The 27,417-nt window shown below is 42.9% G+C and overlaps 7 protein-coding genes across 7 annotated transcripts; 4 read left to right on the top strand and 3 right to left on the bottom strand.

Moving 5' to 3' along the window:
- Positions 1-10,840: 10,840 nt before the first annotated feature.
- Positions 10,841-11,163, bottom strand: PHALS_11643 (uncharacterized protein; the record flags this gene model as incomplete). Its single annotated transcript, XM_024727039.1, has 2 exons — positions 10,841-11,047; positions 11,116-11,163. The coding sequence occupies 2 exons, from the start codon at positions 11,161-11,163 to the stop codon at positions 10,841-10,843; spliced, it is 255 nt and encodes an 84-aa protein (XP_024577655.1).
- A 1,215-nt stretch (positions 11,164-12,378) lies between these two features.
- On the top strand, positions 12,379-14,106 carry PHALS_11642 (PWWP domain; the record flags this gene model as incomplete). The annotated part of the gene is made up of 6 exons (XM_024727038.1): positions 12,379-12,418; positions 12,486-12,709; positions 12,777-13,263; positions 13,327-13,538; positions 13,592-13,604; positions 13,700-14,106. The coding sequence occupies 6 exons, from the start codon at positions 12,379-12,381 to the stop codon at positions 14,104-14,106; spliced, it is 1,383 nt and encodes a 460-aa protein (XP_024577654.1).
- Positions 14,107-14,479: 373 nt separating this feature from the next.
- On the bottom strand, positions 14,480-17,758 carry PHALS_11641 (FOG: Predicted E3 ubiquitin ligase; the record flags this gene model as incomplete). The annotated part of the gene is made up of 11 exons (XM_024727036.1): positions 14,480-14,760; positions 14,824-15,093; positions 15,161-15,262; positions 15,323-15,697; positions 15,774-16,408; positions 16,487-16,593; positions 16,653-16,796; positions 16,858-16,922; positions 16,986-17,103; positions 17,181-17,234; positions 17,312-17,758. 11 exons carry the CDS (start codon positions 17,756-17,758, stop codon positions 14,480-14,482), a joined length of 2,598 nt encoding a protein of 865 aa, XP_024577653.1.
- A 276-nt stretch (positions 17,759-18,034) lies between these two features.
- PHALS_11640 (tankyrase-1) lies at positions 18,035-19,147 on the top strand (the record flags this gene model as incomplete). Its single annotated transcript, XM_024727035.1, has 1 exon — positions 18,035-19,147. The coding sequence occupies one exon, from the start codon at positions 18,035-18,037 to the stop codon at positions 19,145-19,147; it is 1,113 nt and encodes a 370-aa protein (XP_024577652.1).
- A 106-nt stretch (positions 19,148-19,253) lies between these two features.
- On the top strand, positions 19,254-20,072 carry PHALS_11639 (guanylate kinase; the record flags this gene model as incomplete). The annotated part of the gene is made up of 3 exons (XM_024727034.1): positions 19,254-19,625; positions 19,708-19,723; positions 19,792-20,072. The coding sequence occupies 3 exons, from the start codon at positions 19,254-19,256 to the stop codon at positions 20,070-20,072; spliced, it is 669 nt and encodes a 222-aa protein (XP_024577651.1).
- Positions 20,073-21,860: 1,788 nt separating this feature from the next.
- PHALS_11638 (Predicted methyltransferase) lies at positions 21,861-22,661 on the top strand (the record flags this gene model as incomplete). The annotated part of the gene is made up of 1 exon (XM_024727033.1): positions 21,861-22,661. The coding sequence occupies one exon, from the start codon at positions 21,861-21,863 to the stop codon at positions 22,659-22,661; it is 801 nt and encodes a 266-aa protein (XP_024577650.1).
- A 169-nt stretch (positions 22,662-22,830) lies between these two features.
- On the bottom strand, positions 22,831-24,865 carry PHALS_11637 (hypothetical protein PPTG_02340; the record flags this gene model as incomplete). Its single annotated transcript, XM_024727032.1, has 8 exons — positions 22,831-22,858; positions 22,942-22,989; positions 23,048-23,129; positions 23,194-23,284; positions 23,342-23,470; positions 23,543-23,556; positions 24,024-24,342; positions 24,407-24,865. The coding sequence occupies 8 exons, from the start codon at positions 24,863-24,865 to the stop codon at positions 22,831-22,833; spliced, it is 1,170 nt and encodes a 389-aa protein (XP_024577649.1).
- Positions 24,866-27,417: the final 2,552 nt, after the last annotated feature.

Raw genomic sequence — 27,417 nt, 5'->3', positions numbered from 1 at the left:
AAGCATATTGATATCCGCCACCATTTTGTCCGTGAGCGCGTCTCAAATGGTGAAATTGAAATCAAATACATCCTGAAAAACCATCAACTTGCTGACATGATGACGAAGGCATTGACGACAACTCGTTTTACTGAACTACGTGCCTCCAGCGGTATCAAGTTATTATCTGATACTAAGTCAAGCGTGAGAGGAAGTGTTACATAACACACTAGACACTAGGATGATAACCACATGGTGGTGGTTGTTGAAGTTGCAGTTGATGTTGACGTTGCAACATTAACTACAAGCATATGCATGTAATTTTTTAAACTGGATGTAATTGGATTGATGAACCAGGATCTAACAGTTTAATATATTCACTTTTAATTTTCTGAACCTAAACCTGCACTTAAGTGTTTGACACGATAATACCGCTATGGTCAGAGAAAGGCGACAACTCCCGACTTAACTATCTTTATCGTCCACATGTAAAAATGTAGATGACCTCTTGATATTCCTTGCTATAGCAACGCGTCGAAATCAGCTTACTGATAGTCTAAATAATTCTAGGCAAGCGCTTAGCCAAGTTTAGAGACCCAAGCATTGAGGCGATAGGGGAGTGTACAAGAACTAGCATTCTTTTATCATTCATCATGAATGCGTCTTTGTATGAGGACAAGAAGTGCGAGAGTGGGACGGCAATCATCTAGGATCCCATAATTTTAGTTAACCGTTTGTGAAAGAGATATCACGAAGTGGTGACGTGAAATTCGCCATAAATGCTGCCCATGGATAAAAGAAAATGATGCCATCGATTTAGATCCTGAAACCAAATACTGTCTGTTACGTCTTACCAAAATAGCTTGACATGTTTTTCGATGGAAGCACAATACGTATGCAGTAAATCTGTCAACTTCAGGGTCGACTCTGCGTCAGAAAGTGGATGAAAAAACTTGTGCATCTACTCATAGAGCTCGCAAAGAATTGGGGTGAAAATTATCTTGTAGGAGTTTAAGGAAGTGGTTTGGCCTAGCCATTCACTTCCACAACTACAATTCACAAAGATCCGTATGGCCCGCTCTCACAACAATTTATTGAATGAAAATCACATCAAGATGGATGCAGTAGAAGAGGCGGCTCTCAATTAAAAAGCTTTTTTAGCTTTTTTGTTCTCCGATAATGGTAACTTCAATTTCATACCGGCTACTACAGTCTTTGTCTGCAACGCTTCAGCCTCTCCCACAGACTATATTTTCTCCACGTGGATTCCAATGGCATAAACGGAGGCCTTAAAGACATAAAGATTAAAAAAACTACTTTAAAGTTACTTGCAATGAAGTATACACTTTTCAAGTACAGGGTACACCGGAATAAGTCGAATGATTTTTTGCTATGAATTTCGTAAGGCTGCATCGCCAGCGCATCGCGCGCACAAAGTGGCAAGTCTCTCCTTCTTTATCAAAGATTTGGTCGGTTAAATCTGGTGGCCAATGCGTTTCGCATCGCATAAAAATATTATGACGCTGCTCATCGACAATCCAAGTCGTACACGTAGGTTAGGCTGTAATGGTCTACACTAAACCATTATTTGAAGGTACTCTATCTACCTTCTGTATGCGTTGTGGGAGTTGATGAAAAAAGATGATTACAGTATGGTATTCCCAAATGCTTACGTGACATCTGATATGAAAGCACAACCATTCTGTGTGATACAGAATGTTGGTTCATACTTGAAATCTGTACCGGTGACGAGACCGTCGTATCTCTGTCATTGAAAGTGGGTAACCAGTCCCTTCTAATGCATGCTTTCTACGAAATTTGAAACTCAAGCTTTTAAAGTTCCAGCTCCGTACACTTAAGACCTAGTATCAGTTGAAGCTGAGGTCTAACCTCAGTACACCCTTGATTTATAAATCAGGAATCCAAGTCTTTGTTTGTAAAAGCTTTAGGACCCCTTGGGATGTTTTGCATAAAGCTATGAACCACAGCTCATTTTTTCAGTTACAAATTTATCTTGGAGGTACTAAGTCGTCCTTCTTACCTCCAAGTCGGGACCGCTTTACTTCTCCACGTTGGAATCGCTTCATCATCGCACAAGCGTGTGGGTTGCGTTTGAGAGGCTGGTTGTGAACAGCGCTATCTTACACCTGGTAGCACTTCGAGTGGTTTTTCTAGCGAAACTTGAAATTTGTTTCACAACGCGGCTTTTAAGCACGTCGATCATCCCTGTCCAAGCCATACTCTTGTCTTTGTCCGAGCGACAAGAAAGTAGGGAGGGTACCACTTGGTCCATTAGCACCGCAAACTGAGGTGTTGACAAATGAGATATTTTTTCAATTGTCCGCTCATGAGTGTATGGCACTCGAGCAGATGCGAGAAGCCATCGAACAAGCTGCTGTAGCCACTTTACTGCAGTCCGGATGATCAGAAGAATTCGGCCGTCAGTTTATGCATAACGAGAATTTTGAATTTCGGAAGCCGATCGCGACCCCTGTTCTTTTGTAAAGAACGATGCCGTTGAGATTACACGTGTCTTTGTACCTTGGTGGAGAGAACGAGCCTCTTATACGATGGTTTTATATGCAGCTATCACGGCAAAACAAATACAAGACCCTTTGATGCAAGTGTGGCTCGCGATACCAAACCTTGCGGGTCGTGCGAATATTTGGGCGTATGAGAAGCGTCTAGCCGTTCAAAACTGCTAGCCAAGCTAAAAGGCGTTTGAACCACCACAGTGCGAGTTTCGAGCCTGTGCCGAGTTCTTGCGACCTACACTTGTATGTACAACGCGCTCGCTACTTGGTATCGAGCATTCTCGACGAGCCAATTGACCTTTAACGCAAGTTGAACAGTTCTTGGCAGGCTTGAATGATATTCTAATTCGAGATCAACTGTTCTGTGAGTATCTTAAGACACCGGACGATGCCATCAACCGAGCAAAGCAAGAAGTGTTCAACATCTAGCAAGCTAAGTACAATGGCTTTGTTTCAAGGCAAGCGCGCCAGTCGCCCGGTACAAGTGATGGTCCATAGCCAATGGACATCTCGTAGCTTTCCATGCCTGGAAACGTGCGTCTCGCAAAGATGGAAAGTGTTTCGGCTGTGGGATGCCGGGCATATTGCCCGGAACTGCAGAGTGTCTTTGCCGAGTCAGTAACAGACGCAGGGTGCTCGATCAGATAATCGCGTAGGCTATAAAGGTTGTCATCCCAAGGGTAAAAATCGGGAACGACCAGTAGAGGCAGGACTCCCTACTGGGCCCGAGAAGAGTACTGTGGATGAACAGAATTTTGCCCCCACATGCATGATGCACATGCCGTTTTGACTATGGTTTTGAGAAACCGCTACAAGCTTTGAGTGATGCTAGTGCGTCAAACAGCTTTTTCGTGCGCAATTTCGATGGGCATGGTACCAATACGAACGAATAAATAATCGTTCGTTTAGCGGTTGGATCTTGAATGAAGATGCCAAAGCAAGATTTTCGCTTGGCAATGAAATTTGAAGTTCTCCGAGGTGAAGACGAGTTTGACCTATTTAAATTTGATGATGACTTTGATATCAATATAGGCATGCCATGGTTGAAGCGTTATCAGCCTAGCATTGCTTATGAGCTTATGAAGATCGTCGTCGCCAAGTCGTGCACCACAAATTCGAGCTGTATGGCGACGAACAAAATGATATGGATGTATGCATCTGCTGCAGAAATCAAAGATGCCCCCAGTAATGTTGTGGTGTGCGATGGCCCCCATGTTCACAGGACAAGCCCGAGAAGACGAAAGTAAAGACATCAATCGGAAGTGAAAAAGTCATGCGCCGGGAAGCCTGTCCTCCTTTACCATTGTCGATGGTAGTATGAAGAATAGTAAGATCAGAGGCAAAGACCATCCCGAGAGAAGTATAAGAAGGCCACCAAGAAGAGTTTTCCGTCAAGTATTTTGCGTGCCCTTGATCAAAGTAAAAGTTTCATTGATGAAGAAAGTCTTCAAATTATGATACTTCGAGCGAGTTTGTGATGCTGTTGCCTACAATGAAGAAGGTGACGCCGATGTCTCCGTCAAGTGAGGATTGAGCATCCTCCAAGTTCAGCCAAAGAGGTGTTTTCTTGCCGCCGATGAGCAAGAAGACGCTGAAGTCTACCCGGCAAAAGTCAAAATTTTACAAATATGTGCGAACGTCGAAGAAGCTATCGACGATGACATCCATACTGCGGAAGTATTAGTTGAGAAGAATGTGGCTTCGACAGCTGTGAGATTTGAACTCACGCGGGTAACCCCAATAGATATAGATTTCCAGGAAGTATTAGTTGAGAAGGCACGGATGAAAAGGGGTTGATGGGCAGTCGTGTGACGCTCTGGAGACAATCCCCGCGCACAAACTTATCAAGAATTATTTTGATATATTCCCAGACAAGTTGCCAGACGAACTGCCATCTTTAAGAGGCATTCGTCATGAGATTGACTTACTTCTTGGTACAAAGTTTTGTATCACACAACAGTCGTGATGACCAAAAGAACAAGTCGTTGCATCTGACGAGATCTTTGTGCATCGACAGAAGGCTGGTCATGTGCGTGACAGCGAGTCTCCGCATTGTAGTGTGAAGAAAGCCACAAGTGGATGGCGCATTGTTCACGCCTTCAACGAATCGAACGATGCGACCATACTTGCCCAGACTCAGGTTCCACGCAAGGATATACTTCTTCAAAGAACGGTTGTTTGATTTAAAGATGGGTTTCTTCAGATACGAATGCGCGAAATGATAATCACTATCCGCAGTCAGTACCAACAGTGATATGCTGTGGGAATGGGTAGTAGTACAACAAGGTCTGAAGAACGCTCCCGCGACTATCAAAAGATAGTCACGAATCTTCTTCGTCCATTGAGTGAGTTTGCACCGGTTTTCTTTGACATATATTAGCTCGTTAGAAGAAAAACGGTTGAGAAGTCTGAAGTCGATGTTGAACTCGATCATCTTCTTCAAGCTTTCCAAGTTATGCAAGTGAATAAACTCTACGCCAATCTGGAAAAGCTCACCTTCTTTTGCACCAGATGTTCCCGTTCTCGGCTGCTTTGTGGGCAAAATTGGCGTTCGTGTAGATCCAAAAAAGTCAAAAGCTATCAATGATTTGCCTGTGTCAAACAATGTGAAACAGCTGAGAAAGTGGTTGGGCTTGGCTAGCTATTTGCAAAATTACACGCGCAATTATGTAGCGTTTGTCCTCAAAGAGAAAAAAAATTGAGTCGGAATGGGCCAAAGATCACCAGGCGGTACTAGATGAAGTGAAAAAGGGCTCGAAAGAAACTCCTGTTCGTGCGATTGCAAACTACTATAAGCCTTTTCATGAGATCTGCGTTGATGCAACGCGATGATGAGGGTCGAGAGCGAGTTTTTCGTATCAGTCGCGACGACCCCGACCCGCGGAACAGAACTATCCAGTTGATGAGAAAGAGCTTTAGCAAGTATATAGGCTTTGAGTCAGTTTAGCGTGTACTTGTCTGGAGAAGAGCGCTTTGCGATCAACACAGATCATGCCTAAGTGCGTACGGCAGAACATATTCCTCATTTATCGCAAAAAATGGCTCAATGATTTTCCTTCTCTATGGAGGACAAATTGCTGTACACTTTAAGCCAGGTCAGACGAACATCTTTGCCGATGCGTTGTGAGGCGACCGGACTATATTCCAAGTTCGGGAGCGAAAGCATGCACGAGTCATGTCGACAATGCGAATATGCTCAGACGATTAAAGGTGCGCTACAATGCGCGAAGATATTGTCGAAAGGATCTAGACTGATGAGACATGTCAGGACTTGCTGAAGTATCTCAAAGACAAAGCACTGCAAGGTCTTCCGACTCGCTAAGATCGCGTATTCACCGTTTTGAAGTACACGACGGATTGTTGTACAATACGGTTGATACAGCAAGCGTTGTTGTACCAAATGCCGAAGGTATTTGTCATCGTCTTATATATAAGTGCTATGACATGACTTCGAGTAGCCATCTTGGACGTAAAATTTTTTTCTCAGTCTATCCTGGAATTACTGTTAGCCACACATGTATAAGTAGGTGCGAAAGTATGTGAGGACTTGTGAGATTTGCCAGAGAGTGGAATCATCGATTTCCACTCAGGCCCCACTTCAGTCGCTGGCAGTGCCAACGGACATCTAGAAGTCTGTGAGTATGAACTTCATATTCGGACTTCCGCCTGACACACATGGAAGTCGCGGCATGCTTGTGTTAGTGGACCGATCAGCATGATGGTTCATCTTGCACCTGATTCGGATAAAATTTCTGCCGAGAATACAGCTTAGGTCGTTGTAGACGTGATGTAAGCGCGCATTCGTGTAGAGATGGCTAATTTATACGCATCACCAATATATTATAACATCTGAACGGTCCAATGAGTCTTGGAAAAAATATACTACTTTCAAAGCTGGATACTGCGTATTCAAGTAGATTTACCCTGCTAAGTAGTACAAATCATTGTCCTTACATACCTTCTTTGAAGTAGTACAAAGTCATTGACCTTATATACCTTCTTGTTCCTCCCTTCGCTCTTATCTGCTTGTTCTTTATGCAGATTTTGAGCTTTCGCAATTGCGTCTCGAACAAACCGCATGACGGCTTGTCTCTTTACATTAAAGTCATCGATGTGCTATTCTTCATGATTTGTCATGTCGTCTAGAGGTCACGTTGAGTCAAATAGATTTCTAGCTCTGTGACAGCATTGAGGTTTGACTGTGATTCGATAGCAATGTTTCATTCCCCACTTAAGGTAGAAACTCGCCCATTGTGGAAGTGGATGAACACCATAGCTTACATAAAAACGGCGAATGACTTTTGTGGGGTTTTTGAACGCAAACTTCTCAAGAGGTAAATATTCACTCCACTCATTAAACGACGTCGCGTAACGTTCTTTAGGACTCGATTCACACGCTCTATTTGGCCGTCCGTTTCCGAGTGTGCCGCTGTTGGCATGGACAATTTGGTGCCCTATAGTTCAAGCACTGCATGCCAAAATTTCGACGTTAAAAGGGTGCTACGGTCAGACACGATCTCAACAGGAATGCCAAGCTGACAAAAAACGACACACTTTCTGTGGGTAGGTTAATGTCGTATCTTCCGAGTGGATCTACCGATCCGTCTACACCAATGGTAGATGATCGAGCTAATCAAAAAGTTTCCCCACTTGTCCACGAAGAGAACTAACTGTTCACCCTGCGTATTCTTCTCGGCGTAAAAGCGCTAAGAACATCAAAACATTGCTCCTTTACTGATTGCATCGCTTGATGGCGAGAATGGTACTCACCACGAAGAATATCGAGAACAGAGCCCACCTATCCAACAAAGCGCGACAATTGTTGCGAGCCAGCTCACAAGACTTCTCGCCCTTCCGGAGTCGAGCACGTTCATCATGGACCTGATAAAACCGTAGCTCAGAATGGGACTCCAAAGCCGATCATTACGCGGAGCCATCAGTCAGAACATCAAGTTTCGAGTTCTGCTCTGCAACAAATTTTGGAATGCTCTCGCAGCAATAGTTAAGCGTCGAGCAACGCTGCTGCAATACCTCAATTTTCTACAGTTAGCGCTCTTCCACTCTTAGAGTCGCTCAGTAGTTCTCGCATTTAACCCCACCTCCGCTTTCAGACTCTCGTGGAGGATATCGTTGGGTGGTTTCGCCGATTTTCGTTTACGAGGAATATGTTCTCGTATTCAACGCAAACAAATGTCCGACAAAAGTCAAGCTAGCTGTAATGGGCTGGGTCGGACCATCACAATTGTTGATCCGACGCCAACAAAAGAACGCTCCATGTAGAAACCCCTGTCTCCATTTCAGTTTAAAATGAAGGAAACGTCGAAGATTACAGGAACATTCTATGCCGTTTAGACGAAGAGCGCCCTTTCATACTGGCTTGTTCGCCTGATCGCTTGGTTGATGATCGGAAAGTGAGCTGCCCAAAATGTCTGCAAAAGTATCGAAAAGAGAGGAAAAGATATTGTTGATTGGTTATAGGGAATATTTGCTGTTGATAATCCAACATCAGATCGTTTTTTTAATTTACATTTTACCTTTCCTTACCTGAGTTTAGCCATTTCATGAAGGTACTCTATGTACCTTCTGTTTGCATTGTGGGAATTGGCAATTTAAAAATATTACAGTATCGTGTATCTAAACGCGTACGTGACATCTGATATGAAATCACACCCATTCTGTGCGATACAGAATGCTGGCTCCTACTTGGGGATTTGTACTGGTGATGAGACCAATGTGTACGTGTTTTTAGGGGTGGCGTATGGCAGTCTCTTCTCATTGATAATTTCCACAAAAAGTGAAGCTCAAACGTTTTGAAGTTCCAGCTCCGTACACCCAAATTCTAGTTTCAATTGAGGCCGATGATCAACCTCAGTACATCCTAACTTTATAGATCGGAATTCAAGGTTTTATTAATAAAATCTCTAGAAGCCTTTGGGGTGTTTTGCATAGCTAAGAACCATAACGCATTTTAATTCAGTTGCAAATTAACTTTTAAGGTATAAAGTCGTTCTTCTTCCCTTCAAATCGGGGCCGTTTATCTCCCTCCACATCGGGAAACACTACCTCGCCGTACAAGCGTGTGTGTTGTGTTGAAGGGACTGTTTGTGAACAGCGCCCTTTTGGACATGCACTACATGTACTGTAGTGTTCAAAAGCTTAAGAATCTGGGCTTATTGGACTCAAAATTTGCGCTGTCAGACATTTGAAAGCACATTTACACAAGTATTTTTAATCTCGAGCTTTGTTATATTATACCACGGACCCACTTGATTCGGATCGTATAGTGGTAATAATGGTGTGTATGTTCTCGGGTTCAGGATTACTCGGTACCTGTCCACAAGATAATCTCGATAGTAACAGACATCAGGCCTAGGCGCTGTGTACACCATGCGGTAGACTCTCGTGTGTTTATGCGCAGAAACAATGTTGCCGCATGCGCTGGCACCAATAATCACACCTGGTTCTGGCAGAGTGCTGACAGTCTTTGAGCATGCAATATATGTTGGATCTCTTTGAGAGCGCGTTTGGTCATGAAGGGTTTTAGTCTGTGTAAATTATGCTAGCAAAATATTCATTTTGCTACTGTCAGCGACACCTTTACCGGTGACGGTGCAGCCAAGCTGTTCCATAATTATTGGTTCGGCTTCATATTCACACTTCACAGCAAAACTTGGCGGACGTTGATCAAAGTAGGTTGAACATACCAACAGCAGACCATCATCAGACTGTGGGCAAGATGGATCACGCTGATTGCGGTTGGAGGAAATATACTCCGAAGCACTAATGCTAAGCGACTGTGCTTCTATAACAGCATGCTCACACTCATTCATTGTGGGTCAGATTATCTAGAAAAGGTAGTTACAGGGTTACTAATCTGATAAATGATTAGATTGCCTCCATGCCTTCTTGACACCACCACAAAGTGGCTCCGGTCCTGGTGAGTGGGTGATCGGCAAGTTGATACCAGCCAGTTACATTTTTTTATTTTGCGTTTAAATCGATGATATCACCTCCAAGATACAAGCTCATACGCTAAATTACGATCGTAAAAGTCTCAACGTAGCGGAGGACAACTTTGTCTTACTGCTATATTCGCAACGTAAGCTCACAACAAAATGTATGTCTCTCCTCGCCTCTGGCACTAATATACTTTCTGTATATCCTGACGTCGTCGCGCACAATGATATAAAAATAGCCATCCTCTAAATAATCCAAAGAGAATACGAGCACATGGAGTTTCTGCGGGTTTGTTGAAGCCGTATTTCGAGTATTCTTTTAAGAGCCGATGGGACGTGAAGTGATTAATCAATGACGAAGTCATGCCTCAATCATTCCCTGTAACTGTTTTTTTTCTAATAGTTCAGCAATCAAGTTCTTAACAGCTTGACCCCCAGCCAAATGGCCCAATCTGCGCGGCTCGGAGAAAACAAAAATCTCAAAGCTGCATCAGATGCACAAACTATAATAGCTTACGAGAGCTGGTAACTCCTTACAAAATATTCAAGTATATATTTATGTATTGTTTGAAGGATTTAGAAACTTTACCTCACTTCAGTAAATATCAGAGTGATGATATATGGAACTTATCGCACGGCTAAAAAAGAACGGGTTGAGTGCATCTCAGCTGGAATATAATATAAAAGTACGACTTATATCTATGATCAGTAGTTTTTTGCTGAAACGGAATTGGTTCGCGAAGGATAGTTCAGGCGAATTAAGAAAGAGCCACCGCAATTCAAGGTAGCTCAAGTTTGTCTCTCTTTAGATGTAATATAGCGACTGTATGTCGCTTTTTATCTCTGTTTAGATAAGTAATAAGATCTGTGTTCTAGAGATGACACAGTTCATCGCAAATCAAGAATCCGGGCTCATAGTTGTGTCCCGGTGCTAGCAAAACATTTGTTTGAATCTGTTCGCTACAGCATGAAACGAAATTTTGTTCTAAAGAAAAAAAGTACGTTTTTGTAAGCATTGCTAAGGTGACAAAATACCGATGTTTATGACGAAGGATATATAAACACCAGCTGTTCATCTCTATAGATGGCACAATTCATCGCAAATCACTTTAAGGAAATTAAGATAATAAGTAATTGCCTTACACACTTAAGAGCCAGGTTCGGAATCAGAGTTGTGTCCCAGTATTTGTTTGAATCTTTTCGCTTCAGCATGAGTCGACGTTTGTTCTAGAGTAAAAAGTACTTTTTTGTAAACATTTCTAGGCGACGAGTACGGCATTGATAATTTGACAGACTCAGCACATCAGACATGTGGAGCATGATTACATGAGAAGATGAGAAGAATGTTTCTCTATATCTCATACCGTGTGGTCAACTAGAACTATAAAGAGTAAGCCAGACACTGCATCCATTCGAACAAGGCACTTCATTCAAAGTGTCATTGTCAAATTTGAGCTGAAGCGTAATCCTTATGGCCGAAATTTTCTGCTTTTCACCTTTCGCGCGCTTCTTCATACTGCTGTCGGGATGTGCTTTGCTAGCAAACGTCAGCTCTGGTATCTTCATTGGCAGCCCCGGCTTTCAACGATGAAAATCAGTTTTCCGAACTCGTGCACGTCGCTAAATTTGCTCAATTCAGTAGGAACCTGCGAGGGCATAGCAATATGGCCATAAATGAAGGTCACGACACTCATGAGGAACGAATGCAAGGTAATATTGGAAAGGGATTGCAGAAATTATCTAGCCCAGAGGATAACTCCAAAGGATTCGCGAAGTGGTCTTTCACTAAGCTGCAAAACTTTGGCAAAGAGTTTGTTAGGGAATCTTACAATCCTCCCAGGTTTCCAAAGTTCGAGCCCAAGGTACATACAAAAAACTGAGTGATATGTTAAATCAGCAGAGCGCTGGTAGTTCACTTCTTCGCAAGCCAGCTAAGCACAATCATAAATCGTTTATGATTTTTTACATTAAATACAAGACTTTGACTGTTGTAAAAATTGTGCATTTTTTTGGTATTCCTTATATGTCCCAAATAAATTGGTCGTTATCGGTCATGAAGCTCCACAAATTTGACCAAATATGTAATTGGAGTTATCAGCTGGTTTACTGACCATTCTGTAAAAGACAATAAGCTGGTTATACTCACTCAGCTAGCTAGCAATCCGATAATTTCTGTCCTTTGCAGTGCCACCTATCAATTTTCATTGATAAGAAGTGAAGACGCAAACGTCACAATACTAAGTAGCTCAAAGTTGTATGTTTTTAGTATCGTTTTCCGTTTGCCAGATAAGCACTTGTCTTCCACGAAAACTAGCACTATCAGTAATACGAAAAGGTTTCCAACGAGCTCGCATTCACTATCATCGAAGCATTATATCAGGGAAGGTCAATATCGACAGACTATTTCCCACCGCTGTTTTTTGCCTTCATAAGTGCATTGTTGGTGACCATTCACCTAACACATTTAGATCGTCTATGAGGGGCGACATTGACTCTCTTTGAGATGATGTAGATAGTATGATGGCATACGCAATGAGTAGAAACGCGTCAATCCGCTATCCAATTTGAGCTGATCGTCTACAACGCTCGACAAGTGAAGGAGTTCGTGACCACTATATCGACGCTGAAAGGACGCATGCTCGAGGATACTTCGTGGCAATGCATGAGTGTTTCCATTTTGAGACAACGTCGCAAAGTGTAGTTATGTTTAAGACACGGGATCAGAAGGAAGTCGGAAAATCACAGCATAAAAATATAGTACTTTTAAGCAAAACTTTAGTTATCTTTGAGCTTCTGGATCTGCGATCTTGTATACGGTGCGCTCTCATCCACAATATTTCTTCTATTCTAGTAATTAAGGGCATATTTAGTATTCACGGGGGAAAATCAAAGAGACGAGAGCTTGAAAAATGGTGAAGGAAATGCCACTTGATATTGGACTGCGCGTTGGTGCGTATTCGTTTCTTGACACTCAATTGATATTTCTGTTGACCTTGATGATCAATATATTAATTAGATGTACTTGACGACGAGGGCATTTGGAATACGGGAATGATTGTAGATGTAGGGAAAGAAGCGGATGAAGATGAAGACAAGGTGGAGATTAAGTATGATGGATGGGGCGATGAATACAATCAATGGATTGGCATTGCGACACAGCGTTTAGCTCCACTTCATACGTATACGATCGTGAAAAAGTGTTGGGCAAAGCTCACGAAATGGCCCTGGTGGCCAGCATTTGTACGTTAATTGAACTCTTGTCATGTTTTTGATAACTTCTTCTAAGTTCTTCTTACCACTTAAAAAGGTGGTTTTACGTGCACCCACTTCAGCGCAAGCGGCTCATGGGCTTGAAGAAGAGACAAAGCTATACGTTGAATTCTACGACTCGTTTAACGAAGACAAACGCTCGCGGTGCTGGATGCAAAAGAAGAACGTGGTGGCATTTCGTGATAATTTTGACGAGCGTGCGTCTCGAAATATTAGCAAGAGCTTTGCTAAATTTGTTGAGGGCACACAGCGTGCTAAAGCTGGCACATCGCCATTGCTCTTCTCAGGTCCTGGGACGCTTCCGATTGAATATTCAAGCAAGATGGCAGAATCTTTAGAAGAAAAAAAGAAAGAATGCACGGCAGAGCAGTGGTTTCATCTTTATAAAGATTTTAGCAACCGCTATCAGGATCTTTATGGATATTCAATGGCCCCATCGCATACGTCTCCGTCTCCTGACTACCAGTCAGGAAAGAAAGCACGTGGTCGCCCTAAAAAAGTCGCGAAAACCGTGCAATTGGAAAGTACGTGACGAACAACGTGACAAGTGTTTAGTTGACAGGAATTGATGTGGTTGTTATATTCAGATGAAAACAAAGAGAAGGAAGTTACACCAGACAAGAAAGAAGTTAAACCAGAGAAGAAAGAAGTTACACCAGAGAAGAAAGAAGTTACACCAGAGAAGGAAAGCGGCGATAACGAGGACAAAGTTGTAGCTCCGGAACGACGGACAACTCGCAGCGCCAAGCGAGATGCAGCTCCTGTAGCCGTGTCTGTTCGCAACACTCGACCTCGACGCGTAAAAGGTTAATTTGACGTTCATTTTGTTTCGTCTAAACAGGCAGATAGTAGTACGGATGGCTGGGTGCGTATATTTCGTACCTTCGTGCGTAGCTTTCTGCCTTCCATGCGTGCATAGTAATGACTGTGGATGTGTGGTATGGCTCGTTTTGTAATCAGTAATTGAGGTATTAACCGATGCAAGCTCTTCCATGCTTTCTTCTTCTCTTTCCCCCTCGAGTTCCAGATCTTCTCACATTGCTCAGGATAGCAACACGGAATGTCTTGTTAAATCGGAGGCGATCCCAGTACCTGTGCCTTTGCTCAAAACTGATGTGACGGAGCAGTACAACGACGAATGTAATCGTTCTGACTGTAAATCTCGACGCAAAGTCCCTCCTGTCAAGTTGTTGGAGCGTATCAAGAATACACAACTTCTCAACACGTCTAAGGTAATTGTAGACGAAAAAGATGTTGATTTCTATCGATACTGGTCGGGTGGATCTCGCTTTGAAGTGGAGAACAAACCATGGAGCATTTTAGGATGGATTACGAAAGGCTTTGAAAACAAATTGCAAAGGAAGTGATAGGGATAGTTTGAGGTATTCCATGATTTAGTACCTGAATAATTGCTCTAAAGTAAATTTTGATATCTATAGAGCGATAGTAGGTCAATCATAGAAAATAAACGTGTTCAATTGGGTCAAAAGAGGAATTACAAGATAATGTTATTCGTTACTTAGAAATACTTTTATATTATCACAGTAATTGATAGCATGTAGTTGTTTTATTTACAAATATACTTACCTGCTCGTTCGAGTGTACATGTAAACCATTTGCGGCCTGATGATATCCCAATCGATTATCGCAGCTTCTTGTTTTGAGAGTTATCGAGGCTTACTTTAAATATTAAGAGGCAAAGAAAATGGTTCTGGACATTGAAGATGAGAGATGACTGCTTTATTGTGCATCTGCCATTAACTTACGCTTGAACCACGAATCTATTGAGAATCCTTTACTTGAGCTAAAGACAGCTGTTGATGGATTAGTTAAGGTAGAGCAAGTCTGAGCATGCGACGTCGACAGGTGAAGACGAGGTGTCGGCGCAAGACGAAGCGCTGGGTTGTTGATGTGACAAGCAGATGTCGATCGTGTTGCCCCGACACAAAACTTCTTTGGCACACTTATAGCAGTTCTGACAGAAAATCTTGGTTTGTCTCTTTCGTCTACTCCAAACGTATCTGAGAAGCCATATAGCGGGTAAGTGAGACTTCGCACCTCTCAGTTGATTCAAGAAACTATACCTGCTTTGTCTGCTTGCATGACACAAGATTTATGAGGTTGTGATTCTTCATTTCCAGCATGTTGAGCTTCGGACTTTTTCAGATGGTCAACCGCTGATTTCTCTGCCACATCAGCACTCAAATTGTATTCACAGCTGTCCTGGCCATGAATTCTATTGGTCATGACGATAGGTTTGCTTTTGTTTGAGCTTTTGTTTTCGTCCATCTGTAATTTGGAGCCCAACTTCGTCGAGCGCTGCCGAATCTTTGATTTCGTTTCTTTCGTTTTTCCTTAAAAATTAATATTTACAAAATTTTTTGAGTCGTCAACCATTCCACAATCAAACGCTCAATGTACCTTGATAAGAAGCAATTGCTTTTGCTGGATTCGATGAGTAGTTCTCTTCTGCATTATGATTTATCGATTGATGCGAGCTTATCGACATTGATATCTTGTCCGCTACTTAGATAGACAGTGAATAGCTGTTACATTTGACTTTGCAAATCATGTAAGACTTACGATTCCGTTTGGACAGACTGACTCTGTTATTTTGAAGCTGTTTCATTGCCACAACCTGATGTGTGACGTTTTTCTTCTTTTTGACCACTTCGTGACATTTACCCTCGGCATCCGAGAATTGTCGCTTAACTGCTTGTTTTGAAGAAATCATTAATGACTCAACGACAGTGTTAGCCTCCCTATCACATCCGATTGATTGCCCAGAGCGCAGCGCTGAGCGTCTTTTTGTTTGATTTCGATTCACAGTTTCGTCCTTGTCATCAGAAATTATATCTGATGGTATCGATTGAATCGGATCATCAATATTGGTTAAAAGAAGGATCTGAGGACGTGAAATACTCCGCCTGTTCGCTATCTTCTTTTTCCCTGCACAATCTTGTTGCATGCACAGCACCATCAATATGTTGTCAGTTAATTCGTCCGTATCTTGTCTTTGATAAACGTAAAATACCATTTGAAATCTTGTCCAATTTTCCACTTTGGTTGTTGAGCTTTAATTTTTCTTTGATTTTCTTCGAACTCGTTTCTTTCGCCATTGGTACATCCTCTGTTTGACGCTTAATCCGCAACAGCTTCTTTTTCTGCCTGGCTTCCTTCCGATCTGCCAATTCGTGATCATTCTTTTTGTCCATTTGTTCAACCTCGGGAGGGATTTTGATCTTACTTGGCTCTGCAGTGCTAGAAGTTTTTTTTTTCTGTTTTGATTGCGATGGTGGCTTTTGGTCCAAACCTGACAGATTTATCTCTTTAAGCGTTGAAGAGCATATCTTATCATTAATCTTGTCGTGAAATTCATCACCAAGCACTTCGTAGACGTGACGCTGTTTATGAAGACTACGATTGATAGTAAAGCGTTGAAACCAATGCTCATCTCCCATTTTTTTTCGAAGTGCTGCTACCGATTCAGCTGGTCGATGCTGATATTGAAATGGAAGCGTCCCCACAGCAAATCTGGGCATCTTTATCGATGCATCAGATTGCAGTATCAACCAGAGTGCTCGTTCAAATTCCTGACCTGTTGAATCCAATCGTTTCCTATCAAATTTGTCGTCAAAACTTTCAACTTGATCCCTTTTTTGCCAGCACCTATCGACATGACATTACCACAAAACTTGGTCACGCATCACGGCTTACATTCATTTGAACCCAATATGCTGACAAGACCTTTCACGTTCAGCAAAAGTTGGACTGTCTAAAAAGTCGACGAAGAGTCGATTTTCAGCGCCAAGATTTCGAATTCCTGCAGGTGTCCCTGGTGTTCGAATCGTAATCTGCCGCCAAGAATGATCAGTATTTTACTTTAACGCAAGAAAATGAAAAAGAAACATACTAGTGAAGGCCAAAGAGGCCAATTCAGATATTTAACCCAGCATTTGACTGTCCACGTAAACGTATGATACGGAGCTACACGGTTGCTATTTACTCGTACGATCTCGTCGTATTCCTTCGACCAACCATCGTATGTAATTTCTACCTGTAGTAACTCATTGACTATCAGACTGTTACGTTATAATCAAGTATGTATTCTAAGATACCTCGTCAGGTGACGGAATACTCAGAACGCGAGCTACATTCCATACACCATCGCCATCCATTACGTCTGCAATACAAGAACCAGCTGATCATTAACCAAATGCTATAAGGGAAAAGAAGAGACACGTACCCAACCAGTCACCCTTTTTAAAAAAAGCTTTAGACGTCATGACTGATCCTTTCGAATCTATTCTCTTTTTCTTGGTCTTCACTGATGTCATATCTGAAAATGTGATTGATACTGAATTCTTATTTATTGGTTATGCTAAATGAGATACCGGTTTATTCGAAAACTGCAACTGGTTTAGGTTACAAAACGACAAACTGATGTATTAAGGCGTAGTAGGACTTGGGTTGACCACATTATTGTACGATGCAGCTACCACGAATAAAGTCAACAATGTCAGTCGGTGCGCAGCGCTCGCAACGGTACCAACCGTTCGTCTCAGGGCGCACCTTAGACGGATCACGGTAAAACATTTGTCCGCATTCTCGACATGGTGCATAATTACGCGAGTCCGTCCCATCAGTGGGTACGAATGCAGTCGCGACAGGCACCGCACGCGGAGGTAGTTGAGCCGAAGGGTAAATAGATCCTGCTGTTCGGCCGTTGTATGCGACTGAGGCTGCCATAGCAGCTGGAAATAATACCTGGATGCGGCAAACTGGGCAGTAAATATCCGTCTGTAGGTGATTGTCGATACAATGTCCGTGAAAGAGATGGCCACACTGTAGCTGCTTGACAATGTCTCTTTCATAAAGTCCTTTACGGCAACGTGCACACTCAGCGTTCGTCGTGTCTATACCCGTCTTTGGGTCTTTAAGTGGCAGATACGTGCGCTGAGGAATATCAACGGCCGTTTGCGGCAGTGGCTGCGCAGAAGTTACTGACGCTGGAATCATTTCTTACTTGTTCTTGTTGATGTTGTGATTAATCGAGAATGAAGTTATGCGAGATGATCACTTCTTGCTGGATTCTTTAGTGTTTACCGACCGCAATCACCTTTTCAGATTCGATATTTAGGGTGCACCACATTATCATAGTATATTATGAACTGATAGTGGGCCAGTTTAGCTCAAGACGTTTCTATCCTCATTAGGTGGCAGGCAGGCAGTTCCTCCTCTAATCATTTCATCGTGTGTTGCTCCCTAACGAGTAGAATTCGTTTAAATTGAAGCATGTTTGGTTATTTTGCAGAAAAACTCAACGTTAAGAGCTTGGGTGAGTTGCTAGCACCCACACTGACGCCTGAACAGGAGTTGCATGTCGCTATTGAGCAGGGTCTTCGTGAAAAGTTTGTGTGTATGCTGGACGAGCAAAAAGTCGATCCTAATGCCAAGAACGACGCTGGGAATCTGCCCATTCATACAGCAGCATATCATGGTCGCGTCGACTTTTTAGAGATTTTAATTACTTATAATGTCGATGTGAACGCCATGTGCCCCCGTCAGAACGCCCCACTACACTATGCGGCTGCACAGAGTCATTACGATGCAGTCAAGTTTTTGGTGAATCATGGCGCCAACCCTGCATTGCGCAATCGCAGTAACCGTACCCCGTACGATGTAGCAAAGGGAGACAATATTCGCCAGTATTTACTCCCCTTGCAATTTCGACATGAAGATCCGAATGAAGCAGCAACAATGCTACCGCCAGGAATCACTCCGTCTGTAGACCCTATGGCGCCTCGACCGATCATTGCGCCTCCCCCAATGAGCAGCGATTTTTCTGCAATTCAAGGCCCTCCACTTGGTATGCCTCAGCAACAAGCGCCACAGACGAATTTATACGCTGCTGCTACGCATAGTGCGATTCCGCGAAGTGGACAACCGCGATTTGCTCGTCCTAAAGACTATCGCCCTATTCAAGCTGATGGGTTTGGCTCAAGTGTTGGCAATGAAGAGTTGACTGCCAAATTTGGCAATAAGCGTGAGATCAAGGTCACAGCACCACCTCCTTCCACAATAATACCACCGGTACCCATTTCTGCTGACAGTGGTGTAGCAGGAAACAATCTTTATAATGCTGCACCTACTACTAATCCGTATGCTTCTGCTTACGCAAACACTTCGCGGACGCCGACAGTCGGAGGGTTCACTGCATCTGTCAATCCTGGCAATGCAGCTAAAGGACCACCGCAATTTAAAATTTTTAATCCGAAACTCGCTGACGCAACTGCGTCTTCTGCTATGCCAACATATCCTACAGTGGTTCAAGAATCTCATCAACACGATGCTTCTGAACAAGGCGAAGAAGTGACTTTATCAGCTAACGCAAGTGTGCTGCAGTAGTTGGTATAGTAGATTGGTTTATATGTTGAAGACTGACTTATACATACATTGTTAAGTTAATCATTCTGAAAAGTATTCATTGTGGTCCACATAATTAGTTACGATCATGAATTCGGTGGAGCAAGAGACAACCAAGGCGCTTGAGTCGCTTTCGTTAGAGGAACTTTCACTTCTGAATGAACGCAAAGAAACGTTAAAAAAGGATCACGCAGCTTATGTTGGTGCCCATCCAGAGATAAAGACACTATTAAGCAACTTTATGTCGGCGCTCTTGCTCGAGAAGCCACAAGATGTTTTGGCCTTTGCGATCGAGCATTTTTCAGCTTTTCAGCCTTCAACTATAGAGTTACAACCAATTGTCATCGCAGGTCCTTCAGGTGTAGGCAAAGGAACGCTTATTAATATGCTACTGGAAAAATTTCCAGATGCGTTTGGCTTTTCAGTGAGCCACACGACCCGCGACCCACGTGAGGGCGAGGTAAATGGTGTGGCTTACCACTTCACATCTAGGGACAAGATGCTTCAAGAGATCAAAGATGGTCAATTTTTGGAGCATGCAGAAGTGCATGGAAATTTGTACGGTACTAGTAAGTGGGCTGTGCAAGAAGTACAAGAGAAAAGTAAGATTTGTATCTTGGATATAGATATTCAGGGTGTGCAGCAGGTGAAAAAATCTGGCATTGAAGCTAAGTATCTTTTCATCGCTCCGCCATCCATTGAAGAGCTTGAGCAACGTTTGCGTGGACGTGGTACAGAGACGGAGGAAAAGATTGACTTGCGCCTTAATAATGCTGCGGGTGAAATGGAATTTAGTCTGCAGCCAGGAGCATTTGATGCCATTCTCGTCAACAATGTGGTGGAAGATAGCTTTGATGAGCTTGTAAGTAAGATCAAAGAGTGGTATCCGACGGTCGAACTTGAGTAAATGTCGACGGTAAGAATGGGATTTTATCACGATAATCTCATTGGCACCGATTTGGATTCGACTTGACACTTTGCTTGCTTGACAATCAAGTTTCTTACCATTTTATATATAAGGTTGAATTCTCCTTAAAGTCGTAAATCAATTCCAGTTTTCATCATATATCTTTTTATCGACATTGCTGAGACGGAAGTCCAGAGAGATCCTGACTCAGTATGAGTATGGGCCATTATGCTCGGTCACGTCGAATAATTATACACGACAACGCGATATCGTTGGCATGGTCCATGATAATCCACTAATAGACATGCGACCTAATCATTCTCGGAATAGAGATTACATAAACCCACGTCTGTTTAAGCACGACAAACCCGTCAGGATTCGTCTGATCTTTTACTGAACTAAGTATCGAGGCAGGAAGGATAAGAGCATATGTTCATGGTGGTTGCTATCGAGTCATGACTTTTGAGACTCTTCGGCAGCCTAGATTATACTTGGTCGATCGATAATCGTCAATAGATCATCTACAGGCTCGTTATTCTATGGTCCATTTCTGGCCGAAAATTTCCGATTGTTATTCACATTGACCTGAGGTGTATCATGGAGTCCATCAACATTGATAATTGCCGGCATTGAATGATTCAATATACTATAATAATGACGTCAAGCTCAATTATCTGCACAGCGCCCATCACCAAAATTCATTCCAGATAACGTCAAAACGACGATGCATTGAATTCCCTACTTTGCTATGATATAACCATCAAGACCGACGGTACCCTTGGTTAGGTGACGTCAATTTATCTGTAAATCGAAAGTTCGTTCCACTTCCATCTGACCCCAACGACGAACTTCCTATATGAAAAATGATGCAGCGACTTATTGACTTTGTGACTCTTAGTTGTTTTCTTTCATTCTTTCACTTCTTGTGATGCCAGCAAACAATAAGCGAGATGCAGCTCTTCAAACATGATAGAGTCATTCATTATCTTGTGAAAGATGAAATGAGGAGAATGGACCCGTTTATGAAAAGAATACGTGGTTTAATTCTGGTTATGAAACAACTAAGGTGTGTCGACCAGATACGTGATGGCAATTGTTCGATGGATTGAAGAACTTAACAATCGCTTTAACGTAACGAGGGCTCACTATCCGAATATCCTGCGAGACTGGTTCACGATAGTATCTGATTCCCGGTAGCTGACTTCTGGTCGTCCGAATATCATTTTCTTGCATGTCTTGCATGTCTTGCTCGGTATGTAAAGTAATAAAGCTGAACCTGACGTCGGCTAATTTTTTTGTTTCATATGGTTATCTGCTTGTGGTTCACGGTCCGGCTGCCTGTTTGCATCGTGGGAGTAAGAGATTTAGAAGATTAGAAAAGAGTTCGTCAAGTTTTTTTTGTCATGATATTGGAATAAAAGGTTCTAGAGCTACACTGGAGTATAAATAAAAAACAATATCTCCTCCGTTTATAAATCTTCATGAAGTAGTAGTTTTGCTTATGGAAGTGCTCAGACCGATCTGAGATTCTCCACACATGGCTCTAGGCGAATACATAGGCCGACGTACATCCAACCTAGATGCTGACATGGTAGCATAAAACTTCTGTGTAAACTTTCATGTTGTAAGAATATTTTTTTCACATTAGCGGGCCATTTTTAATAAAATACATAAAATATCGCGAAAGCTACAGCGAAATTGGAAATAAAACTTAAAGTTATTGCGAATATTCAAGTACTCCTAATACAATAAATTCTATATTACAATGATGTTACAATTTGCTGGTCAATGAACAGTGGCAACGAAAGCGACGAAGAGCAGTTAAGTCTGTCCGATGCAGCTCTTATAGCTTTACAGCAGTTTGCCCTGGAGCAAGGCATTGCTGTAGATAATGAGTCATCAGACGTGCGTTTAGACATTCAAAAAGCGCTGGATATTGAGCCCAAAGAGGATTCGTTCGAATTTAAGTTTGGCAAGAGCAAAACACGAGAGGATGCCGAGATTATTATTCGTCTGAATGGACTACGTCGCGATATTGGTCAAACACTGCAGTCTACAGGACTCACATTATGGCGAGCTGGAGACTTTCTAAGTGACTACATGTACCAAAATCGCGACCAATTTGCCGGCAAGTCAATCATCGAGTTAGGCAGTGGTCTTGGTCTAATCGGTATCTTAGCCTCGTATCTCACGGATAAAAAGGTAGTAATCACAGATGGTGATGACAAGACCATTGAGTTACTTCTTGCTAATTGTAAACTCAATGGGGTGGAAAATCGCGTACAATGCCGCAAATTATTGTGGGACGTAGACTTGGAACAGATCAGTGACAAGTTTGATATTGTCGTGGGTGCCGATATTATCTACGAACAGGAACATGTCGTTTCATTATTCAAGACAGCAAACTATTTGCTCAAACGAGGGCGTTGTAGTGAGAATTTAGAAAGTAAAGTCACGTCGGAATTCTTGTTGGCATATACAAAGCGCAATGTCTCGATTGACTACGTTTTAGATGTTGCTCAAAGTTTTGATTTTGAGTGGAACGAGCCCATTGGTGATGAAGGTGTTTACACATTTCGACTTAAGTGATCGTTTAACAAGATATAGAATTGTATCTACATAAAGACAAAGATGTATCAATGTATGTGCTTGTATTTATTGTGCGCAGACTGCAGGATCTAAAGTTGTCACTGGACACTTCTTGCTGAATTCTTGTAGAATTTCGAGCTGCTTTGGATGGAGACTTACATGTGGCCGTTTACTTTTCACAAACTCTAATGCTTCTTCTAAGTGCATATTGCGATACTGCATAAGAAATGCTACGACCACCACGGTGCTTCGACCGCGTCCAGCTTTGCAGTGCACGTACGTTATTTGCTGCTTCATATCAACATGTTCATGAATAAAGATGGTACATCTGTACACAATAATGTCATCAAAGTTATACTTAATGAAATCAATGCTTTCGTACGTACTTTTCGATTGTTTCTAGTGTCGGTGAGGAAAAGTCTTCTGTTGAGCCAAAACACTGAGCAATCCGAGCATTCTCCCATTCGACTGAGTTTAACAAAAGCTGCTTATCAGTATATCAAGACATAATACAACAATTTACATCATTTACTTGGTGAAATAGGCGTTGATATCAAGTTTGGCAGTAACTCTATAGGCTGGTTCATCGTTACAATAGCTTTCACGCCCACACCCTGGATCAACTACACACAGGATACTATCACTCTAAAGGTAAGAAACGAGGTAAGAATGACTTATACCTGCTCCATATGCTTCATATCTCGCAATGGAAGTGCACCAAGTAGTAAATTTGGTTCAATTTGGCTCCACCATGGACGCCGCTTGTCGTGCTTTCGGAGTAGATTATACAGTAGCGAAACATGAAATATCTAAGAAGTCGTAAGTTAGTAAGAATCACGAATTATACACGTAGAGAACGAAGTCAAAGCAACGTGCCACACCGCGGTTGAACTTGCTCGTCATTGCGGATTGTAGAAAAGTTAAATTTTGAAAAAAGGGCAACTCATATTTTAATTTGAGACTAGTAGCTATAAAACACCCATATTTGAACCGTGTAAAAAAATAGGTATTTGAAAGACCAGAATTATATTATAAAGTTGGAATGCATTCTTCCCATTAGAGCCGATATGGATAAAACGCAGCGTTGGTTTTGAACTTCTGTATGAAGAGGAAGCTTAATTGTCTTCCTCAAAGCGTTCGCTTGTAAGCTCAATTGAGACTGATGCAGAATTTACTGTGGACTGAAATTGGGTTTTCAATTAGCATTGCTGCTTCTATGAAATAATGATCGTTTCCATCCATATGGATGGATATTAGAGAATTCACTTCCCGATAATTGGTCTTGCTGGAACGTAAAAAAATTCATCCATGTATCTAAGTTTACCGCGTCAATTGCAGCAAAGTGTATACATTTCTGCAAACCTGTGGGTCCTCTGTAATGACTTTGACTCAAATGATCACCGCGCAAAATGAAAGCAAACTTTTTACGACTTAACCAGCTTGAATCATTCGTGACTTCGGATCCAGCTGCAACGTTATATAGCATAACTGACGTTGGGCACACAGAACGCACTCCGTCAGAATCTTTGTTAAAAAAAGCTAACTCCAGCACATCTGGGTCTCCACGTTCTAATACGACACACCAACGTCGTGTCCACGAATGAAGCGATGAGACTCTTGAAATATATGACAAGACATTATCTGTCTTTTCGTATAGCCATCCACTGTACAAATAAAATGACTACATCATTTTGAATTTTTAGCACACTTGCAACCGCTGGTTATAATACAAAAAAGTCCCGAACCTTTTCAAGCAGATCAATGCATTTCGCATACGCCTGAGCTTCATCCTCTACCTCTTCGGTTGAAAAGCGCTTTCGTGCTATATCTAATGGAGTTTTCATATACAGATTGACTTCAAATGGGATCATTGTAGGGACCTCCAATAGGAGCTGCACCAATTCCGACTGAGCTCGTTTGCATGCAAAATGCAATGGCGTATTCATTCTAAGATCTTTTACATTGCAATTAGCTCCAGCTTTAATAAGCATTCGAGCGCATTCGCAATAGCCTTTCGCTGCAGCTTCCAGTAGTGCAGTGCGACCAGTTTCGGGCTCTTGCCATTCTAAATATCTGCGAGTCTCTGGCGTAAGGCGCAAGGTTGCCGAACGGATAGCATCCACGTCATTGTAATGTACTGCAGCCCAAAACACTTGATCTTTCGGGTATAAACATTGTGCTACCCAGCTAACTGAATTACCCATGTTTGTTAGATGTACGCAGATTCTGCTAGGTACTGTAGTCAAAAATACTTTCTTTCGAAAAATATATTTTGAAGTTTGTAGATAAAATTGTCGTTTATATATACTTTGAGAAGGATTTGAGGATGAACGTCGTCTAAATTGTTGGGTACATGTAGGGCTGGAAAGGTATGCATCCGTATCTATCGACAATTGTTTATGCACCATTCTTTCCCATGTCTCCGACTTGAGTTTTTTTCCAACTCTCGTGTCCAGCTTCAAAGCAACAATGGGGTTCACTTACATTGCTACACTAAGAACGACAGTTGTGAGCATTCTAACAAATTTGGATCGACTAACATTGCACACCGGTAAGCAGATTGAGAGCTTTTTAGTGCATGCGTTTAGTCTACAAATGACTACCGACAGCTACCGGGAGGCCTCGTTTATCGAGAAGTTGGACTTCATTGCCCATTCTTCATTTATCCGGAATTTTTACGCTAATAGAGTTACATGAACCCTTGTATGAAAGGGTAGGTCACACAAGATGGTGTTACATGAACCCTTGTATGAAAGGGTAGGTCACACAAGATGGTGTAACCGTACAAAGTTATGGATTACACAAGTCGGTGTAATCACACAAGATGATGTAACCGTACAAAGGTATGGATTACACAAGTCGGTGTATTCACACAATAATGTGGCTACACCGTACTAAGAAGACACTACGTGGCTGGACTGCCAGTAGTTGTATATGTTAATTAGGCTTTACTATCAAAGAAAACCTAAGGTTTGAGATATAGACGAATTTGCCGCGAATAAATCAATAAAATACAGTTTCATTCTTAGATAGAAGAGCGTTTTCGCCTTGGTTGAGGTTTTGGTACTCTTGGAGTAGCGGATTGCGATCTGCTACACTCGTACTGGTTCTGGTATAGAACGTAAGGTCGGTGACCTTAGTAAGCTTCCCCTAAGCACAGAGCTACGACAGCCTCGCTGCACTTGGTAGCAGTTGTTGGTCAATCTACGCCTGAGTCGTTACGACTGATTCTCTGTGAAGATGGAGCAATTCTCCTATTTTACCCAAGATATGCAGGATGGGCTTAATAAGCTGATGTCCCTGCTTGGCTCCGGGGGCGTGTAACACCTTGCTTCGCAAGGACCTGCGGCAACAAGCGAGCGCACAGAGGCGTTTTACAAACTATGATAAGGCTCTGTTAGAGCACCTACAGCAGAAGCTGCCAGCGTCGACTGCATCCATGACGCCACCGCCGACGACAGATGACTCCTCCCGACCCAGGCCGCTCATGGTGAGCGTTAAAATCTTCGAGGGTAAGGATGGAGAAAAATCTCATGCTCCGGGTGAAAGAGGCTGAGATGGCTATGGCATCCGCCATGCTCCAGAACGAGCAACAGCGCGCGGCGCTATCTATGTCCAAGCTCGGGGGCCGAGCGCGAAAATGGGCACTTACGTGCGGTACTTCGATTGAAGCGGCGTTCCCTCCTGGAAAGAGCTGAAACTGCAGCTTTTGCGAGTGTTCTCGCCGCCTAACCAGGCATATCGCGTGCGATCGCGTTTCCTTGTCGCCCGACAGAGCAAGAAGGAGTTGGCAGACTTTGTCCAAAAGTTGCGAGCTCGCATTGCTGAAAATGACAGCCAATCTTCTCCCCGAGGTGGTCACAGGGACCGTCTTTATGGAGCGCCTCTGCACTGGCGTGGCTAGAATGGAACTCTTCCGTGTTTACCTGTCTTCTTTTGAAGAAGCGGTGAATGTGGCATTGAAAGCCGAGTTCAACTTTTAGTCAGCACGACTTGGTTGGAATGCACACGTCGAACGGGCCTGAGCCAATGTATCCCCTATTTTAAGAAAGAGGATGGAGAGCTACGAGCTGCCGAACAGCAATCGAATACTCGACAGTGTTTTGTCTGTGGAGACATCCGTCACCTTCAGAATGATTGTCCTCTGCGCAAGGCGCGTAAAGGTCCATCGAACCGACTTCCCGCCTCTAATAAGTCTGGTTTGTCGCGAAGAAACGACAAAACCCAGTAGGAGCGGGGCGCACTACTGGGGAAGACCTGAGTTCTGTTAAAGCTCAAGGAGGTAGAGGTCAGCATGGCCCAGCCCCAACGAGATCCACGGAGCTTGTATGCAAGCCGGGCTTGCTGGTCATAAAAGCGACCGTGAAGGACTGAGAAGTCGTGGAAATTCTTGTCGATTCCGGGGTGTCGGGCAATTATGCTCGACGTTCCACGATGGAAAGAGTCAGCTGTATGCTGAGGCGCTAAAAGGGCGGTTGAGTGACACCGTCACTGTTCGCTTAGCAACGAGCGGTGTCAAGTTCCTTGACTTTGATAGCGCGGAACGCTGCCTAGTGTTAGATATGGATGCAAGGTATGCATTGGTATGGCATGGTTGGATTACCTTATGCCATGGATTGATTGGCGTCAAAGACCTTGGGCGCTACACGACCGTCATCTGGTGAAGCTTCGGGTGTCATTTACCCACCTCTGCTAGAAAGCAGAAGCGCTAATGGCGCGGGCAATGAACCGGGACGGTCGATGTGCTGGATACTGA

The sequence above is a fragment of the Plasmopara halstedii genome (genome assembly GCF_900000015.1).
Source record: "Plasmopara halstedii genome assembly, contig: Scaffold_555, whole genome shotgun sequence".
Taxonomy (NCBI): Eukaryota; Oomycota; class Peronosporomycetes; order Peronosporales; family Peronosporaceae; genus Plasmopara; species Plasmopara halstedii.
The sequence above is the reverse complement of the archived record's forward strand: the minus strand, read 5'-3'. Positions and strand labels throughout refer to the sequence as shown.